Source organism: Chelonia mydas, chromosome 5 (assembly GCF_015237465.2).
Source record: "Chelonia mydas isolate rCheMyd1 chromosome 5, rCheMyd1.pri.v2, whole genome shotgun sequence".
Classification (NCBI taxonomy): Eukaryota; Metazoa; Chordata; order Testudines; family Cheloniidae; genus Chelonia; species Chelonia mydas.
Window position 1 is genome coordinate 49,111,046 of NC_051245.2, and position 20,805 is coordinate 49,131,850.

At 41.2% G+C, this 20,805-nt stretch overlaps 1 protein-coding gene across 3 annotated transcripts in view; it reads left to right on the forward strand.

The window, feature by feature from the left end:
* The window catches only part of MRPS27 (mitochondrial ribosomal protein S27), a 58,943-nt gene extending 39,449 nt beyond the window's left edge, over positions 1 to 19,494 (forward strand). For 2 of the 3 annotated variants that reach the window (XM_027821695.3, XM_037903133.2), the window contains exons 5-11: positions 2,819 to 2,933; positions 3,510 to 3,588; positions 4,309 to 4,424; positions 8,425 to 8,527; positions 10,439 to 10,581; positions 14,786 to 14,941; positions 19,114 to 19,494. In XM_027821695.3, coding sequence (XP_027677496.2) covers positions 2,819 to 2,933; positions 3,510 to 3,588; positions 4,309 to 4,424; positions 8,425 to 8,527; positions 10,439 to 10,581; positions 14,786 to 14,941; positions 19,114 to 19,353 — 952 coding nt within the window. In that variant the 3' untranslated portion in view covers positions 19,354 to 19,494. The remainder of the gene's footprint in view (positions 1 to 2,818; positions 2,934 to 3,509; positions 3,589 to 4,308; positions 4,425 to 8,424; positions 8,528 to 10,438; positions 10,582 to 14,785; positions 14,942 to 19,113) is intronic. The other variant, XM_043546381.1, reaches the window with a different exon arrangement.
* The last annotated feature ends 1,311 nt before the right edge of the window (positions 19,495 to 20,805 follow it).

A 20,805-nucleotide genomic window follows, 5' to 3' on the forward strand; every position in this document is an offset into this window, starting at 1 on the left:
TCTTGCTAATATGGAGACAAAGTGAGTTAATTTGGCACTGCTCCCCGCCTTCCCTTTCCATGCACAACTGTTTAGTAATTATTAATTTCTTAGATAGTAAGCTCTTTTGGGACAGGGACAAGCTTTGTTCTGTGTTTGTACAGGGTTTTTAACACAAGGGGGTACTGGTCCATGATTGGAGCTCCTATGTGTTACAGTAATACAAATAATTATTATTTGTACACTGGTGGTGCCCACATCATATTGGGTGCTGTTCACCCACAAAGGAAAACCAGTCCCAGGTCACAATCACCAGTGTTTTAGTCATCTTTATTGTATACCCTCCAAGGACTTTGATGGTCGTGTCATTTTCAGAAACTTTCACTAATTAAATTAATTTCAGGCTGACTCCAGTTTTTAGACAACATAGCACTTCCTGCTAAAGCCCTTTACCATTCACTTGCAATTTAACTTTTGAATCAAGAAAAAAATTTCAGCATTACAATATACTGTAGTGCTTCTAGCATGCAGGGAGAAATGATGGAGGCATCGCTATGTCTGGTATTTTTTAGAAGAGAAACACAGCTCTGCTTAAAGATGAATATTCAGATCCATTATTAGTCTTAATTCTTTTAATGTTCCCTTCAAGCCTTTACTACCACCCCACTGGAAAAAGATATTAAAGACCAGGTAGAGGTCAGTGGGATATTTTTAGTGTATCTGAAAGTATTACGGTCATGTCTTTCTAGTGCAGGACTGTAGTTTTGCACTTAGGAAAGGATGTTAGCTGTTAAATGAAGCAACTTAGAATTATGCTGGCAGTGGATGTCAAGATTTCATTCTGACCTTTTTTTTTTAAAATGACTGGTGAAATAGTCTGTAGCAATTAGATAATTGTTTCGTCAAGATATGACTAAGTCTGAATGTGTGTAATTGATGCTTTTTGTAAGCATTAGTGAAGCAGGACTTTCATTAAAGCAAATATAGGATCTTGCTGTTCCCAATATCAGAGTTGGGGGGAAGAAGAGGGAGAAGAGTAGAAAGCAAGTAGATCAACAGAGTGCATGTTATATCTTGATATTTAAAAAGTGTGCTCTCATCTGCCACGTAAATAACTCTATACTTAGACCTTATTTAGTTGGTTACGTCTCAAAGTCACTGCTTTTGGCAGTCCAGTCTCTAGCAACTTTGCAGATTCTATAGACTTGAACATTTTCTCCCTGGTTTCGAAGCTTGGTGATCTGTATAGCCTTTAGCCATAGGATACAATTTGTAGGAATTCACGGGGGAGGAGAGGGGGAGAGGGTTGGTGCTACAATAATCTGATAAATGTTCTGGAAAGCATGCTCATTCAGATGGAAGAGCCAATCCTGCAACTAAATGGTGATGTAGCGTAGCTCCAGGCTGCTAGCATCTGCACATTAGTACAACTCAGCCATCACAGTTTTCTGCAGGAACTGGAGCTTTTGTACTTTAGGCATAAAACCTTTTCTTGATGCACAGTGCAAAACGTGAAAGGTTTCAGGTATCTCTTGACACTTAGATATGTAATTCAGCCCAAGAGCAGGACGGACCCTACCAGAGGGGCTTTTAGTTTATTTTACAGACTATAACTACTGCAAGAATCTGCAGGTTTTGGTCACTAATTTTCCGAACAAATCGTGAGACATATTTGGGTGAATAAGGATGAACCTTCCAGCATTTAATCTTGCAAATTTGGATCTGCACCATCCCTGATCCTCAGCTGTTCATCATAGGATGATGCCCTTTGTGAAAATGACCAGCAGCAGCAGGAAGCTGACTGTGAGGTTTATGAAAACCAGTTGGAGCTACTATATAAGATGGAGCATGAGTTCTAGGTTTTTCATTCTCTGGTGCAAAATATTATTTTCAGATGCTCTTTTTTTGTGGGGAGGGAGATGGGGAAGAATAGGCTTTCACTGGAAAATACATTTAGTCCTAAAACCTTGTACCCTGATCAGAATTTAAGGTTGTCTCAACACTTCCATTTTAAATTCTGTTTTCCTCTACCTCCTCCTACCCCAACTTGATAGAGGCATAGAGATTTGTTCTGGGTTGCAACTTGGCTTGTGAGGTTTTCTCCCCAGAGGAAATCCACTTGAAGTTATGATTGTAACAAAAAGTAAATACAGAAAGAATTAATTAACTTGTTTAAATTTAATGTTTGTTTTTATTCAGTGGGCACTTCCATGGGTCCGAGTCTAATCAGACTGACATTAATGTAAATCAGCGTAATGCCACCGAAAGCAATTGAGGTACTCAGGGGTATGTGAATCAGGCCCAGGCACCTCAAAAATATTTTCCGACTGGAAATAAGACAAATTTTTAATGGTAAGAGTAATTAACCATTGGAACAACTTACTAAGGGTCACGGTGGATTCTCCATCACTGACCATTTTTAAATCAAGATTGGATGTTTTTCTAAAAGATCTGCTCTAGGAATTATTTGGGGGAAGTCCTATGTGTTATACAAGAGCTCAAACTAGATGAACTCAGTTTAAAAATTAAGTAATCCTTTTCGGTTCCTTTCTGTCCCCTTCATAACATGATTAAGTTATATTCCTCTAGGAGAATGGAAGGACTGGCTAGATCCTTTCTTTTATGAGCATAGATAATGCTTGCTAATACACCTCTACCCCGATATAACGCTGTCCTCGGGAGCCAAAAAATCTTACTGCATTATAGGTGAAACCGAGTTATAATACTAATAATACTAATCTTAAATACTGCTGATTGTTTTAAATTATGCCCTTTGCATCTGTGAGACTTCTGGGAAGAAATTAATTGTAACTTAAGACTCTTCTGTTTTGTCCTTTAGGTTTCGGCATAGTCCGAACTGCTGGTACCTGAGAGACTGGACTATCCACAGCTGGATCAGACAGTGCATCAAATATGGTGCACAGGACAAAGCCCTGTACACATTAAAAAACAAGGTGAGGTTTTTAAGAGAAAAGGCAAGATTTTATTTGATCAGCATTAGACAAGTGTAGCTTATTCTGAATTCCTATCATAAGCAAGTCTCCCCATAGACTGCAGTCTTGGATTACATACTTTTGTGGAATTTAAAAATATAGATGGAATAGAGCTTGAAATAAAGCTCTTCCCAGATTTTTTTTTTTTTTTTACTTTTCCCCCGCATGCACTGTGGTAGTGTCCAAAATGTGCTGGCCACTGTACAGACATACGGGAAGACAGTTCCTATCCAATCCTGAAGAAATCTAAAAAGAGGACAGAAAACCACCAATGGTGGAGGAAAGGACACGTCATAGAAACGTAGTTATCAGGGTGATAAGCACATGGGCTCTGATTCTGAACACTTACATCCATGGCCCAAGTCTGCAAGCAATGTGTGTTAGTTCTTTTGTTGTTTAAATTTAAACAAATAAACACCACATTATACAAGATGCCTCTCCCATGTTCTAATCACTGTAGCACTTATTAAAATCACAATTCAAAACATGAACCACTCATGATATTTTTCAATGTGTTTTTCTCTCTCTCCATTTTAGGTACAATATGGAATTTTCCCAGATAACTTTATCTTCAATATATTATTGGATTATTTTATAAAGAATGAAAATTATGAAGGTAAGAAACCACATATCAGTTATGTCATCAATTTTATGCTTTTCATAATAATGGTACATTGGATTTTTAAAAGTCTTATAGTGAATTAAAACCAAAATTGTTTTTCTTAAAGCCCTTTTTTTCCCTCTGGAGTTTAACATATCTCCCCCCATCCCCCAATCTACTTTTCCACATGATTACATTTGGTTCCTCTGTTTCCTTTGGTGTCTTTGCATAATTTTGAAACACTTAGGATTCATGAGCTTTCTACCATCTTTAACTTCTCTTCAATCTAAACTACCTTTTCCCCATGTTTTTGAAGTCAAGCATATTGTATATTATGTGGTGGGGTGAGGGTAGGGAGTATTAATTAGATATCTGAGATAGAATACTCATTTAATAGCAGATTTATTGCAAACAGCCTAATCATGAAGTCATTTACCAGTTTGCTGGTAGACGTGTGCAGGTTCTCCACCTCCCTGAGAGACAGTAGTTGTCTACACCAGGGGATAGGTCGTAGAACTGTCGCTTAGGGCAATGTAGTTATACCAACATAAAATTGTAGTGTAGACCAGGGCTCAGAGTAGCCTGAATTGTATATAGTAGTTATCTAGTACTAGGCATAAGGAGGCTGTTTTTTTTTCCTATCTCATTATGACTCTGATTCTGCATCCATTGAAGTCACTGTGAGTTTTGCCAGTGTTTTCAGCCTGTAAATTGTTATTTTATTTTCCTCCGTAGATGCTGTGTCAGTAGTTACTGAGATCATGCTTCAGGAAAGCTTTGATGAATTCTCAACACAACTTCTCTCCCTCCATGTCTTATACAAATACCTGGCAACCAAATCAGAATTTACAGTAAGCTCGCTGCACATTAAAACTATCTACAGTGCCTCAGGTTCAAAGGGTTACTGCATCCCCATGGGGGTACTAAGCTAGGTAACACCCATCCAAGTTAACTTAGAAAATGAAGTGATCTGGTGCCAACGTTTCAGCTGATTTTATCAGCATAGGAAAAGCAAAATCGGTGTCCCTTTTAGTTATCTCTGTCTCTCAAAAGGAGGCTGGGTATTTCTAGATGTTTAGGAGATTAAATGAAGATGAACCAGAGTTTACGGTGCAGATTAGGCATCGTTTCTTTCTATCTGCAGGATTGACTAGTACTGGGCTCCAAGTCATTTGAAAAATTTTATAAATGCAAATAAAGAAAAGCTATAAAAAGATACATTTACAATTTATTAACTAAACAATGCCGTCTGGGAAGCACCACAGAAAGAGAATGTAAGTGTTACTCACAGGCAGGGATGTTCTTCAGTGGCAATGATGGCGGTAAGGGTCTAGTGCTGTGTAGTTTTTTCACAAGGATTTCTGACACCTTTTGGGTTCTGGAAATACTGGATTCAGTATACAATACTCAGGTTTTTTTAACTAGCTTTGTCTCTTATCACTAAGGCTGTGAGTTTGTCACGGATTCCATGACTTTCCGTGACTTCTGCAGTGGCTGGTGTGCCTGGCTCAGGGGCAGCTCAGGCAGCCCCTGTGCCAGTCGCACCAACAGCTGCTGGGGCAGTCTCGGGCCATTGCGCCCCCCAAACCCTCCCAGCAGCAGAGTTTGGATGTGGGAGGGGGCAGGGGATTGGGGCATGGGATGGGATGAGGCGGGCTCTGGGCAGCGCTTCCCTGGGGGTCTTCCCAAAAGCAGCGACATCCCCCTCACTCAGCTCCTGGGTGGAGCACTTCTTCTATAAGAAGAGTGCTTAAAGGCCCCATTTTTGTTACTTGAAACATATTCAGTAACATATTAAAAGAAACCACAGATGTCATAAGGTTTTAATCAATTGGCTAGTAATTTCATATATTTTTCATTGCTGATAACTGTTTGTTCAATTGCCCTATTCTCCTTTCTTCCCTTTCGTCTATAAAAGTCAGTCATTTGAGTTGTCTTTCCTGATCGCATAATCATGAATCTAGGGGAACAAAAATCCCATCCTCTATTTGGGTATATGCAAATCACGTACATACATCGCTTGCACTGTTACCATGACCACAAATGCTAGTCAACATGACAGAATCCATTGTGTGTTTGCTATGCATATTCAGACACCGTCAGGTGATAGAATATGCACACACAAATGCCATGTCTTGAAAATGTGCCCTTAAATGACTTGTTAATTCAGGATGCTGAATCGCTCTGCTATTGAAAGCCCATGTACTTCAGGAGTCTCTTGGCTCAATTTTTACCCCCCATGAGGATATTAATTTGTTTAATAGTTTTTCAAGGGTGAGGGGGTTACACCAAGATACTGGAGTGCAATGCAATAAAACAGAGTTATTGAAGAGTTTAGGGCCCCTTCAATTCACTGTCTTTTACTTTCATTCTCTTTTGTGTTCATAGAAATAATAAAAATGAAGGGTTGGAAGGGACCCTGAGAGGTTATTTTGTCCAACCCCTTGTGTGTGGAGGCAGGACCATGTATGCCTAGACCGTCCCTGACAGGTGTTTGTCTAACCTGTACTTAAAAACCTTCAGTGATGGTTCTACAGTCTCCCTTGGAAGCTCATTTCAGTACTGAACCGTCCTTATTGTTAAAAAGATTTTCCTAATATCTAACTTAAAACTCCCTTGCAGCAGATTAAGCCAATTACTTCTTGACTGGCCATGAAGAACAGTCAACCACTGTCCTTTTTATAACAGCCTTTAACATATTTGAAGACCGTTATCAGATCCTGTCCCTGCCCCCTCAATCTTCTTTTATCAATACTAAACATGCCTAGTCTTTCCTCACAGGTCAAGTTTTCTAAACCTTCTATCATTTTTTGTTGCTTTCCTCTGGACTCTCTCTAGTTTGTCCACATCTTTCCTAAAGTGAGGTGCCCAAAACTGGACATAGTAGTCCAGCTGAGGCCTCACCAGTGTTGTGTAGAGTGGGACAATTACGTCCTTTGCCTTAGACACAACACTCGCATTACTCAGAATTATATTTGTCTTTTTTGAAGCTGCATCAGATTGTTGACTCACATTCAATTTGTGAGCCACGGTAACCCCCTAGATCCTATTCTGTAGTACTACTGTCTAGCCAGTTATTCCCAATTTTGTATTTGTGCATTGATTTTTCCTTCCTAAGTGAAGTACTTTACACTTATCTTTATTGAATTTCATCTTGTTGATTTCAGACCAAATCTCTTAATTTATCGAGATCATTTTGAATTCTAATCTTATACTCCAATGTACTTGTAATCCCCCTCCGATTGGTGTCATCCTCAAATTTTATTGACATATTCTCCTCTCCTTCATCCAAGCATTAAATGAAAAAATTGAATAGTACTGGACCCAGGACAGACCCCGCTGGGCCCCATTAAATATGCCCTCTCAGTTTGACAGTAAATCATTGATAACTAATTTTTCAACCAATTGTGCATCCACTTTGTAATAATTTCATCTAGATCATATTTACCTAGATTACTTATGAGACTGTCATGAGGGACTGTCAAAACTTTCACTAAAATCAAGATATATCATATCTACTGCTTCACTCCCATCTACTAAACCAGTAACCCTATCAAAGAAGGAAAGTAGGTTGGTTAGGCTTGATTGGTTCTTGACAAATACATGTTGGTTATTGCTTATCACCCTATTATACTCTAGGTCCTTACAAATTATTGTTTAATAATTTGTTCCAGGATCAAAGTTAGGCTGAGTGGTCTATAATTTTTTGGGTCCTCTTTGTTCCTCTTTTTAAAGAGAGGCACTGTGTTGGCTTTTTCCAGTCTTCTGCAACCTCACCAATCCTCCATGAGTTCTCAAAGATAATTGCTAATGGTACCAAGATTGCATCAGCTAGTTCCTTACCTACGCTAGGATAAATTTAATCAGGCCCTGCTGACTTGAATATATCTAACTTATCTAAATAATCTTTAACCTGTTCTTTTCCTGTTGTGGCTTGTGTTCCTTCCCCTTGTAAATATTAATTGTGTTAAGCATCCACTTACAATTAACTTTTTTTTAGAGACAACTGAAGCAAATTGAAAGCAGTCTGTGGCTGACAACTGTTCATCCTCTTTCCCTTAATTCTTTAAGTCTGCTTCTTTGTTTTTGTTCTGCTGAAGGAGAATACTGTGTTTCCCAAGGCCAAATTACTCGTGTGGTTTTAGTATACTTACTAATTTGGCCCTAGTCTCCTAGCCTCAAGGGTGGTCTGGATCTTTACAGAAGCTCATGCAGTGCTCCTTCCTAAGAGCAGAGCCATGTCTCCAGTGAGTCCTAGGGCATTACTAACTAGACCAATTGTCTTGGTACGATGCATTTTGTTTGGTTTTGCCCTAATATTCCTTTCACAATTGTAGATGAGGCATTCCCTCCGCCCAGTGATTTCCTACCCTGTTAGCATTCTCTTCACTGTGGTTGCAAGACTCATGCATTTTAATTTCTGGTCCCTTGGCCTGCTCCCACCCCCTTTTTTGCAGGGTGAGGGTGACTGCTTCCGTGCATAGACCTGTGCAATTTTGTTTTCTGAATACTATGAATTTCAGAACACTGGGTCATATCTTCAATTGGTAAATGAAGATAGCTCTGTTGATTTCAACAGAGTTATGCTTAATTATACCAATTAAGGATCTGGGCTACTGAATTTGTATTAATACTCTCTTCCAAGAAGATACAAATCCTCTTAAATACAAGCTAAGACTGTAACTTTGAGTTTTTGGTAAGGGGTGATTTCCAGTATTACTGACCTATTTAAGGATTTTTTACCTCCCCATGTTATATGATATAAGGCAAGCACATGCTATGTTTGACTGTTGCCATTGTAAATTAATGTTTTATACAAGAAAGACTTAATCTGTTTTGAATTATTTACAGTGGGAAGAGGAAAGAAATCTTGGAGCCTCTCTTCTGCTTACAGGCCTAAAACAGACAAACACTGTGGGTTTTAGCTCCCAGCTGTATGGCTATACATTCCTTGGTAAGTTTGTAAGTTCCTTACGTACCAATATTTGTTTCCTGCACTGTACTCATTGATTTCATTAAAAATAGTCCCATTACATTATTTCTTTGGTATATTAAAATATCATCATTCACAGACAATAGAATTAGGCTTAAATATTGGGAAAGTTTTGATACAAACCAGATCTGAGTGATTTTCCATCCGTCTTCAGCTTGCGTCAGTCTGGGTGGGGAGGTCACCAGAATGTGAACTAAGAATGGAGTAACAGATTTAACTTTGAAAATTGTGCCTAAAATTGTCATCAGTTTCACACCTGCCCTTCCCTGTGGTCTTCCCCTTCAGGTTGCCCTGCTACAATGGAATAAGAGGAGGTATTCTTTTAGATGTTTACATTTCATTGGAACTTCAGTGTTTCCAAAGTGAGATAGTTGATATAGGAAGTGCATTTTCCACAGCATACCAAGTATGCTGGATGTGTGTAAGTAGCACCAGGTGTGGTGTGTTAGGCAATGTTATTTAAATAAATAGTGTTCGATCTGAATTTTCTTGAAATTTCACATCTGTACTTTTTTTAACTTTCATAATTCCTGCATTTCACAGAAGACTATAAAATGCATAGTGATTTTCTTCCCTCTCCACTGCAAAACTGCCATTTACCTCTGGGTAAACACCTATTTTAGCAGCAAGCTTTACATGATTGCTCCATCATTGTATCAGTTTATTTTAGAAATCTATCAAAGGTAATAAAAACTAGACATGTTTTGAAAATGTAACTTCAAAGTAAAATGTGTAATGGCAGAATAAGGATGTTGATTCTGATTTAACCTGACTGTAAGAAAAAATTGCACACTCAATCAAAAGGGAGATAAAAGTTGTAAGTAAATTTGAAAACAAGTTTTCCATGGGGCTGTTAGTTTACCATCCCTTCGAGATATTGTTACAGATAGATTTTTACTGTTTGGTCTGCATTCAGATTTGTTATGCCATATAGATTGGCTGGGAAGTGGTTCTATTTAGAAAATGTACTTTACTGTTGTCTGTGAGGAATAGTCCTCATCCCATTACATTGACATTCAGTGGATCAAAAGCTATTTACTGCAATGTCACGTATTCTACAATCTTGCCAACACTAACAGAACAGACCTCTGCAAGAGTGAAAGATGTCTCTAGGCATAGCCTGACCTGGAGCACTTTAGCAATTTAAATTTAGCCATAGTCCAATAAGCTTTGTCTGTGCATTTGTTACAGTGCTTTTCCTAAATCATCCTCTTCCATGTAAGAAAAGTGTGTGTTTTAATTGCTTGCATTGTCAGAGTCATAATTTTAACTAAGTTAGACAATTAAAGATTATATGAACTCCAGTAAGCGAGGTAAGGCTGGATCAAAAGGGTATAACAAAAATACACCATTAGTTACCATGGTGAGAGTCAAGAGCTTAGACTGGTTACCATTGTAAGTCAGCATTTACCAACATATAACCACACTGTGGAATGTTGATCTTCATTTCTCTATATGTAGAATAGATGTTTCATGTTTTATAATGTGTTAAGTCTTGGTAAATGGGCCAGATTTCTAGAGGTGCTGAGCACCTAATACACCAATGAAAGTCATTGGGAGTTGTGGTGCTCAACATTCCCAGAAATGAGGCTTAACGAGTCAAGTTGGGCACCTAAATGAAGGCCTCTGCTGAAAAGTTTGGCCTAACAGCTGTCTTAGTTTCTCCAGCTGCAAGACAGATGTTAATCCTTACCTAGCTCACTAGGGTGCGATAAGGCCAAATTAGTAAATGTTTGTAAGGCTCTGGAGCAAGTTATTATTTCCTTAGATACTACAAGAGTTATTTTCACTTTTTTAGTGCAGCCCTTTGTCATTCCTTATCTCAGGGCTCAAACAGTAAAGTATTAACTCTTAGATATTATTGTACAACAGGAAAAGTGGAGTTGCACAAAGGACTGCGAGCTGTGTACCATCAAATGCCACTGATGTGGACACCGGGATACCTGTGCAGAGCTTTGCAAGTGATGGACAATGTGGCCTCACTCCCAGGGGATATAAAGCTCTGCAAAGAAGCTGTAAGTGTAAAAGACAGTTTAGCATGGAATAGTTGTGCACAGTATAATGGCCTTGAGGGTCACACGCAGCCCATGGACTCCCTGTCTTGGTAACTGCAAAGTGGGGCCAAAGCTGACGCACTGCAGGTTTCTGATGAATCTTTGACAGCAAGCAATGTCTGTTCAGTGGTGCACAGCCTTTCCAGCCTGAGAGCCAGACATATTACAAGGTTATGAGGCCACAGTCAGTACTTAGGGACTGATTCTCTGCTCTGGACCCAAGCCATCTGCTGAGGATTCCCCTGGTGTGAGAGAGTCCACAATGGGCACAAAGCCAGCAGAGCCTACTTCTGTGCCTCCCTTCTCACAGCCCACAGCTCAGGGGCCTGGAAGGGGGAAATGGGTTGGAGTGCGCTGCATTCAGTGTATTCCCAATGGACTCGAAGGGACCATTGGCAGCTGGTGAAAATCTGAGTAGCCTGGGCGGGGGCATGGAATCAGGGAATCCTTAGCTAGTTGTTGGTTTTCAGCTTAATCTTTTTATACCCTCCCCTAGATGGCTGGGGGGGGCGGGGGGGGATGGTAACTTCCCTTTGCTAGGAGTTCCTCTAGGCTCAGGCAGAGCCAGCCAAGCTCATGTCCAGTTCTCCCCAGTGCTCTCATAGCCTGACAGGGGAACAGGAGATGACAACCAGAGCACCTCTTTACCTGCCCCTGCCATGTAGCAGGTGGCCAGCTGGGGAGTTGCTGAGCAGCTTCTCAAAGCACCCCACAGGCCCACCACAGAGCAGTTTCTGGGGCTGCAGAGGAAGCAGTGAGGAGGTGGGACTCAGTTTGAGGCTATTTTTGGAAATTACAGGGTGCAGCTTGAGGGATGCATTTCCAATTCCTAATCAGATACTTAATTTTCTTCTGAAATGTGAAATACCATTTAAAGACACAACTCAGAGCCCCAAGGACCACAGATGGCCCCTTGGCCACAGTTTGGACACGAGTGATCTGAGTCATTAAGGAATATAAAAATCCTAACAAACCCCACAGAGCACCAGTTATTGCGGTGTGTGCATTTGGTTTTGATTTTCAAGCCTTAAGGATGAAGCCTTGTAGGTCCTGGCAAGTCTGTTTGTTTAGATTTATAATCACACAGTAAATAAGCACCCATTCAGCCTGCTTTGGGCAATGACAACATGGCCCTTGGTGCCACAACCCTGAAACCAACTTTTGTCTCTGTTTATAGAAATTCAGATCTGATCTAGTCCCTTCTAAATTTGTGTTTCTTTTATCTGCATATGAATAACAATCATGGCCTGATCTGGCAGAGCCCTCTTTGTGCAGATTTTAGTGAATGAACCATCAGGGTGATTATAAAAATTTTCAAGAGCACATAAGTGACTTAGAACATGTCTACACTGCATTGTAGGTCCAGAGTTCAAACTCAGGCTCAAACCTAACCCTCCTTCTGTCTACACACAAATCACACTAACCCAGGATTCCAGGATTCCACAAGCCTGAGTCAAGCTGGGATCCAGAGTTCAAGCCCTATTGCTTTGCAGTGTAGATGCAGCTCCACTGGATTCGTGTTGAGGGAGTCCATCAAAAGTATCCCACAAGCCAACTGTGTGTCCTCTGGACAGTCAGTCTCGGTGGACAATCAAATTTTCCCATACTGCACTACTAACAAAGAGCTAGAACAGCTTCATTCTGGGAGGGTGTTAGGAAGTCTGGGAGGCTGAACTCAGGCCTGAATAATGTAGATGCTGGACCCAGGGTTCAGCAGTTCCTAACCTGGGATTACATATGAGTGTAGCTGCTCAAGTCCTAGGTTAACAAACCAAGAGTCTGTTAATTGGAGTTCTATTAACCCTGGGTTTACATTGCAGGATAGACACACCCTTAGGTACTTTTGAAACTTCTACACCGAAGAGTTTTATCAAGTCTAAATTGCACCTTTTTTTGGTCAGACTGTAACAGAAATTAAAGTTGGTGCTGATTTTTAACCAGTCACAATCAGAGACACTCGTCTGTAGACTCATGACTAGTATCCTCAAGGGCTGAACTAGTAGAACCCATGAGGTATATGTAGTCAGCACCAAGAAACTTTATTGCTGCTGAGGAGTAATTCTGCTCTCAGTTACCAGTGACTTATCTCCAAATCATTATCATAAACATGACACAAAACAGCAAAATATTGGGCCATATTCAAACCCAACTGAGCTATGCTAACTTACAGCAGCGGAGGATCTGGCCATCTCTGTTTAAAGGCTCATTTTAAGAGCTAGCTTCTTTTAGATATTTGTAATCATTATCTCTGAGTGAATGTAGCATTCATGAGAGAGAGAAACTAATAGCATTGACCAGATGAGACACTGGGGCTAGTCCTGCTGCTGTTGAAATCAGCAGCAAATCTTGAAGCGAGTCCACTGGAAGCTGGATCAAGTGCTGTAAAACCTTCTTTCCCACAGTGCCCTGGGGCTCCCTTGAATGAGACTGTCAGATATGCAGAATTATATTAATTGTGGGGTGGTTTGGGGATGTCAGTAAATAGGGGCCATATCAAAACCACTAAATTCACCCACACTTCTGTGACCCCAGTTAGTACAGTTGTTTGAGAGATCCTCTAAACCATTCCACAACCTAGTCCCATGCATTTTTAGTGTGTGCAGGTATTTCTGGTTGGAGTTGTTTTGTTATCTAAAGAGAAACTTCAAAATAACCATCTCAATAGTATGACTTAATAAATAAGTCATAAGCTACTGGTTCTATATTGTGGTCTGCTTTTACAAACTCTGGAGTGGTCTAGAAAGATATTTAATTTCCTACTAAGGTTTAAAGCTTCCATTAATCTTTGACTAGCAAGGCCTTTGTTTCCATGCTGAGCTTATTCTTCTAAGAACTCAGTGTCCTTTTCGTTATCATTATAAATACTGTAACTATTATTTGACTGCTGCTGTGCACAAAAAAGATACACATGCTCTTAACAAATCTCTGGATACTCTGAGGAATTCCATAAATGAGAGTACACATATTTCTAAGCATGCTTTTTTGTTCTTGCCACTTATCTCATCTTGTTGTTTCATTATTGGAAGTTTCAAGCTAGTTTATGGTCCCATTAGATTACCGTCTCAAGAAACAGCAATTGAGAAATGTTCTGTTTCAAATAAGCTTGATGTTGGTTCATTAAGTGTTATACAAATGCAGACAGTAGGAAAATAATTTTTAAAAATAAACAAACTGCAGGCATCAAGATCAGTTTTGCTTTGTGGAAAGTATCAGAGGCTTAGAATGTTCAGTGGTTATTTATAGATCCACTTCATCCTAGTGGCATGCCTGCAGAATCAGGATTCTCAGTAGGATAACAGCTCCTTGCATTTGTAACAGTTGAACCTGAAAAAAATTCAGACTAGACTGAACTTTAACTTGTTACAAAAACCTGAAATTTTCCCCAAATACCACAACAGCATCAAGATAGCAGTACCATCCTTTGCATTGATCATATATACAAAAATTGTTTATAGAGTTAGTTCATTAACCTAATGCATTCCTTTTGGTTCTGTTACAATTAGGTTATGAGACAGGGCAGTTCTCCCAGAGAGCCAAAGTACATCTAGCTGAAAGCAATCTGAAGAGAACCAGGATCTCGCAAAAATTAAAACCAAGTCTGTACCGTGGATGCTATGTGCTAATGTGTTTTCTTTCTGTTCCTCCTATTAAATTATCAAATTGCTGAATTAAAGATGTTTTTTCTGCCAGTTAAACAGATCATAAATTCCCAGTGCACTTTAGCCAAAGATGAATTGAAATGTCCTGTGAAGATTCTATTACAGAAGCATTCCAAAATAGCTCCCAGTATATAAATGCTGTGGTATATTGTGTCTGTACTGTTTTCACTATGAAATATTTATAGCCAGAAATTGGAGTAGTGGCCGGGTGGGATTTTTCAGAAAGACCAAGCATTGGCCTAACTGCTCCTGATGAAGTCAGTGGTAGTTTTACCATCGACTTGAATGGGAACAGAGTTTCAACGCTTATGAAAATCCCAAACTTAACACTCCCAAACATATTAGACCGCATTAATTCTTGAAACAGTGAATCATGTTCCTTGTGGAATTGTTCAACTTACAGTACAGCCATCTCAAAATCAATGTTTATATTTAGAACACCTTCATGAAATGATGTTGGATTGTGTTTGCAAACTACATGGTAACAATTCTGATTTCTTGTTCAGATTGATATTCTGGAGACGATTTTGCAGTCTGTCCCTGAGGTAAAAACTGAGGCAGAACCATCAGAAGAAGTCAAGGTATCAGAACACAAGCCAAAGCAAATAGAATCTGAAGAAACAGAGCAGTCTAAACTGCCTGAGTACCTTACCCAATTTAAAGTAAGATTTTCTTTTTTACCGTTTTAACCAAGCTATAGTAGGTTTCCACTATGTACAGCAGCAAGTAAATATGTTTTCCTTTTATGCTGATGGACTGATACCCCCACCTGCATCAGTAAAGCTAGCTGGCATTTTTAAAACTGACACTGAATTACATTTTTACTGCCCCAAACAGGAAATTGCCTTCAAAGAATCAAATGCTCTAGGCCACTTGTCTATTTTGTCTGTCTGCTGGGATTTTATCTTCTCTTTTCATAACGTCAGACTGATAAATCAAAATCCTGTTAGCTAAAATGGTGTGTCATTACAGATCCATTATTTGACCATATGTGGGCTCTTGCTTGTTAAAACAAATGCCGTTGGTCTGACATTGTCCAGGATTTGTTGCCAATTAGGTATGTTATCATTAGAAGCTATAACAGTCATATTTAACTTCAGTCTGGGAAGTTACATGCCCACCCCCTTTTTTGGTCTTTAAACTACTACTAATGTGCCCAGTACAAATTATTAGACCGGTGTGCACAAGGAAGATTCACATACACATATTAAGGCTGTGTGGATTTTTTTTTAATTTAAAGTGTATGAAATCATATGCAAACGTATTGCAGATTTGGGCTTCTGTCAGGTTACCCTCAGTCTGGCAATGTCTGGGCAAACCCTTGCCTTAACACTACTCACAGGTAGTAGAGTTTCTCCTTTTGCTCAGATGATATTGGCTTGTGTTTTTCCAGCTGAAATTGGTTAGCTCTGTTGTTCATACTGTTTGTATAGGGGTAGCTGATGACAATGGTGTCTCTGTGCTACGTTTTCATTCCATGTTTACTCCAAGAAATTACTAGGACTGTTTGTTTCATGCTTGGGCTTGCTCTGCCTGGCTTTTCCACACATGCTTTTGGATTCATTTCTGCGCTTTGTATTCAAAGGGGCTGTTTTTGGAAACAGCATAAATAATCCTTTGCAGACTGGCTAACAAGGAAGATGTTTGGCAGAGTGCCTCCTTAGAGGTGCTGAGTGCCCCTCCATCTCTGCTAAAGAGACTGAGAGTAGAGGATACTCACCATCTTCCAGGATCAAGCCCTTAGAGCAGGGGTGGGCAAACTCTTTGGCCTGAGGGCCACATCGGCTTTCCAAAATTGTATGGAGGGCTGGTTAGGGGAGGCTGTGCCTCCCCAAACAGCCAGGCATGGCCCTGCCCCCAACCCCTATCCAACAACCCCTATCCAACCACCCCTCTTCCCTGGCCCCTGATGGCCCACCTGGGTCTCCTGCCCCATCCACCACCCCCTACACCCTGTCCTGTGACCACCCCAGACCCTCCACCTCTGACTGTCCCCCACTACCCCATCCAACCCCTCCTCTCATTCCTGACTGCCCATCCAACCACCCCTTCTCCCTGTCTCCTGACTGCCTCCGGAACCCCTGCCCCTGACTGCCCCCCACTGCTCCATCCAACCGCCCCCTCCTTCTTGACTGCCCCCCTGGGACCCCTGCCCCCATTCAATCCCCCTGTTTCTCACCCTCTGACTGCCCTGACCCCTACCCCCAGCCCCTGACCACCCCCTCGAACTTCCCTGCCCCCACTCCCCCACCCCGCTCCCTGCCCCCTTACCACGCTGCCTGGAGCACTGGTGGCTGGCGGGGCTACAGCTGCACCACCATGCAGCACAGAGCACCGGGGCAGGCCAGGCTCTGCAGCTGCACTGCCCCAGGAGCTCACCCCACCGCCCAGAGCATCGCACCGGCAGTGCAGTGAGCTGAGGCTGCGGGGGAGGGGGAACAGCAAGGGAAGGGCCAGGGGTGAGCCTCCCGGGCCAGGAGTTCAGGGGCGGGGCAGGAGGGTCCCACGGGCCGGATGTGGATGCAGTGCGTAGTTTGCCCACCTCTGTCTTAGAGTTATAATTTAGACTGTATCTGACATTGTCCTGTAATAATTACCTGTCCTCAGCTACCACACCAAGGCCTACAGTTCAGTACAACTTTCTTCTAGTAACTCTTTCCAGCTGTTTAAATGATCAGTGGGCAGGGCTTTCATTACATAAAGGCTCTACAGACAGCTAATGCGGGGCACCAAGCCACACACAAACCATTCTGTCTAAAAGCAACGTTCCTTTTTGGACTGTCTGCATGTGGAGCCCAGGGGAATTGCTTTAAAAAAAAACAAATCAATGATTTAGCTATTTACAAATGCCTTCTGGCATCTACAGCCTGTTATTTTCCTAAATGAGTTTCATTTATGTATTAGAGTATTTCCGGACAGTCGAAGAGTTCAGTTGTTATAGGTGATGGAAGATCATCTAGTTCCTCATTCTTTTGCATTTCTTTTTGTTTAATGTCTTGGCATGTGGGTGTCCCTCTCCTCATCTCTCTGTACTCCCCTCCTCCTGGTATGCAGTAGGAAAAGTTTTGGAGTGATTTTTAAACAAAAAAGAGACTAATTTGGCAGCGTGAAAGTAGCTATCAGGAATGCCCTCCCCCACAACTAGATACATACTAACTTGTCACATCTCTCACTGACATGCCAGTATGTTTACTAACAATATTTCAAACAAAATAGGAGAGCTGTATGTCCAGATATGAGCATGCATTTGCATGGTCTGGTGACTTCAAAGCAATTGTTGATCTTTTGTCATATCAGAGTTTTACAGAATCCACTATCTCAACCATTTTAAAAAATTCCCATCGGTCCAGAGTATGTAGCGTTCAACCCCACTCCCTTCCCCCGCAGCGTCCATCAAGGGCAGGCAGTCTAAGAAGTGCAGAGGCTGCTAAAGGAACATTGTAGTCTTCTGGGCACTGCAGAGCTGAGCTCCATGGCAACTCTCCCTGCAGGAGATGAGGGGGGAAAGATTTTGAGCAGACAAAGGAGAAGAAGGAATGTGGTCAGTGGGTCTGCGAAATATATAGAACACAGTACGGGTTGGGGCATGGGCTTCAGCTTGCAACAGGAGCCCTAGCCCAGTTGTCCAGGTGCCCCGTGTCTGCCTTCTTGTTTGGGAGTGAATTACACACAGACACTGCAAAGCCCTTATTCAGGCTTCATGCAAGGGGCTATGGTAGAAACATAGCTGCACACTCTGAAGAGGAGACACTATTTCATGCATCTCCTAGTAGAGGTCAACTCTATGAAATAGATATTAGAATTTTATTTCAACCACCACAGTGTGAGAAAATGTGATCCTTTCAGAAGAGTGAGCAAAGGGTAAACAACTGCTTTTTAAGCTGCTTGATGCCATGTCATCTTCCTCCACCAGGAAGAACCCCTCCCCCTATTCTCTGGAAGGTTGCACTGACAATGGCATTTTACTACCTTAATGATGCAATATCATCCTATACCGTAAGCTTCCAGAAAGCCACAAATGGCCTTGTTGAATGATCTAAGTCTTGAAGCACTTACGCAAATTAATATTTGTGTGCTTCATCAGGGTACTCCACAAGAAATACTGCACAGTCAATATATAACAAAGCTCAGAAGAAAAATACTGCGTGGCTTCCTGACCAAGTTCTGCTGTTAACGACACTGGTGTAACCAAGCATAGAGTCAGTCTCTGAATAAACAGCGCTAAAGCAAGAACTGTTGCGAAGTCTGTGTAAGCATAGCTGAGCTTCAGGTCACAGTAGTTGGAAAACATCTGTAATGGTATTCGATAGTTCGCAATGGCTGCAAGGACTCACGGGAGCTATTTAGTATGACATTACTATGAGACTATTTAAATGATCTGCATCTGTTGAAAGGGATTCTAATAGAAGCAATCCAAGGCAAATCCTTATATTATCTGTGGCTTAAAAATACCAGTGAGGTGTTTAGTTACGTTTGTCTTAGTTCGCTGGTCATCTATCATTTGATACATAAGAGTTTTATTTATGGTGTTTCTCTTTAGTTTTGTGAGTTCAGTCAACTCCAGCACTTAACTGAATTAAAAATTGATTGTCTCAGCTTGGTTATTGCCAAATGAAAACTAATTTAGATGTTGTGTGTTTGGGAAGGATGGCAAAAATGGACAGTTACTGCCATGAAATCACTTTGCCAAGATAACTGTATAAGTTAAATTATCCCCTAAGAATGGCACAGTCAACAGTTAAATAAAAACAGCCATTTTTTTCAGGCCAGGAAATAATGTGGACATTTTGGGACTGACTGGATTTTTTTTTTTTAAAACCCTTTTTTATGACAGGATCTGTATTCAAAACTGCATTCTCTTGGCAAGGTTGAATCTGAAAGCCTATTGACCCTGACCACCCAACTTATGAAGGAAAAGCTGCCGGCATGTGAAGTGGAAGACATTGCAAAATATGAGCAGAAGCTAAAAGAATGGGAGCGGGAGCAAGCACTTCTAATGGAGAGAGAAAAAGAGATGAGAGAGAAGGCTAAGCAGGAGCAAGCAGCTAGGGAATTCGCTAAAGCATCTGTTTAATATTGCAACTCAGAGACTGCTGTTATGCTACATATTCTTCTGGTAATAAACTTAAGCACATGTCATTATTAATACTGCAATGCAACCTCGTTGTAAATGTGACATTTGTGGTATGCAAATTAAACTAACTGATCGTTTCCATCCATTTTGCCTGTTTCCTGGAGTACACGTGCAGTTTAAAAATTATGATCCTGCCTAGAATGAACTCTCCTTACAGGGGGTAGAAGGAGAATGAGTATGTGAGGCGGGGGGGTGGGGGGGGCTCATGGCAAAGGCAGGAACACAGTGAAGCAAAAAGGAGCTTGTCATTTGTATAGGGCTTTGACACTGGAGCAAGTTTGAAAAAAATAAAATAAAATCCAAAACACTTATGGCTTGTCCAATCTTTTCTCCCCTGTGCTTTGTTTTTGTTAAGAGCATGTGGATCATCTCCAGGAGAGAAAGGAAAACTTGTGGCTACTTTAAACCTGAGAACCATCAGGATTAATATTTTAATCACCCAGCAACTCCTGTTTGGAAAAATTGGGCCACTAAATATAGACTTAGGAGCCTAACTTGAGGCACCTTTTTTTTGCAGATCTTAGCCTCTATGTTTACTATTTGTACAGGTACTATAAATAAATTGTTAGCCCCCTCCAGCTTCACTAGCCCCCCTCTGCCCCACCACCAAGATCAGTGAAAAGACACTTCCAACCACACCAGGAAAGATGGCAGGGAGTACCTCATGCCGTGTACCCGCTTCCCCTCAGTTTCTGGGCACCACTGCCCCCTTTTTAGTCACAGTTCTTCCCTGGCCTCAGCTGCTCCTCACACACTGGCGCCAGTCTTTGAGTGGGTTAATAAGCAGATAGTGGGGCATGTTGTGAGCATAGAGCAGAAAAAGATTAGGGCCGAGGGAATCATGGCAGATAGGGACTCTCCTAAGATGGGGCTGGGTCAGGACTCTTAGCTATTTATGCTCCCCTCACTGTAGTAGCTGAGCACCTACTGCCAGAGAACCTCCTTCCTTCGTGGCGGGGCAGGAGTTGCCCCTTTAGAAATAGGGAATCCCAGGTGAGGGCCCTGGTGTGTCGGGGCTTGGTAGAACACAACAATCTACCATAGCATTTACAGCTGACTATTTTTTAACAGTGTTTGAGAAGTATCTTCTGCTTTAGCCTGCAGTTGTCTATTGTTGTGGACATAAAACTCCTGTCGTGAAGTCAGCATGATTGAGAACCTAAAAAAGATGCTTCAGATGTCTGTGCAGTGAAATTTTAAATGCGCAGAGGGTTCTAAGTAAGGTGTATATTGAAAATTAAACTCTTTCCATTCCCAGTGCATCGGCTCAGATTTAGCCCTGGCTTCTCTCTCAGTTTCAATAAGATCGTAATAAGGTCACTCACCTAGTCTTGGCATCAAGTTGCAGAGCCACGCCTCCATTTCCCCTCACTGAAGACAATCTTTCCCAAG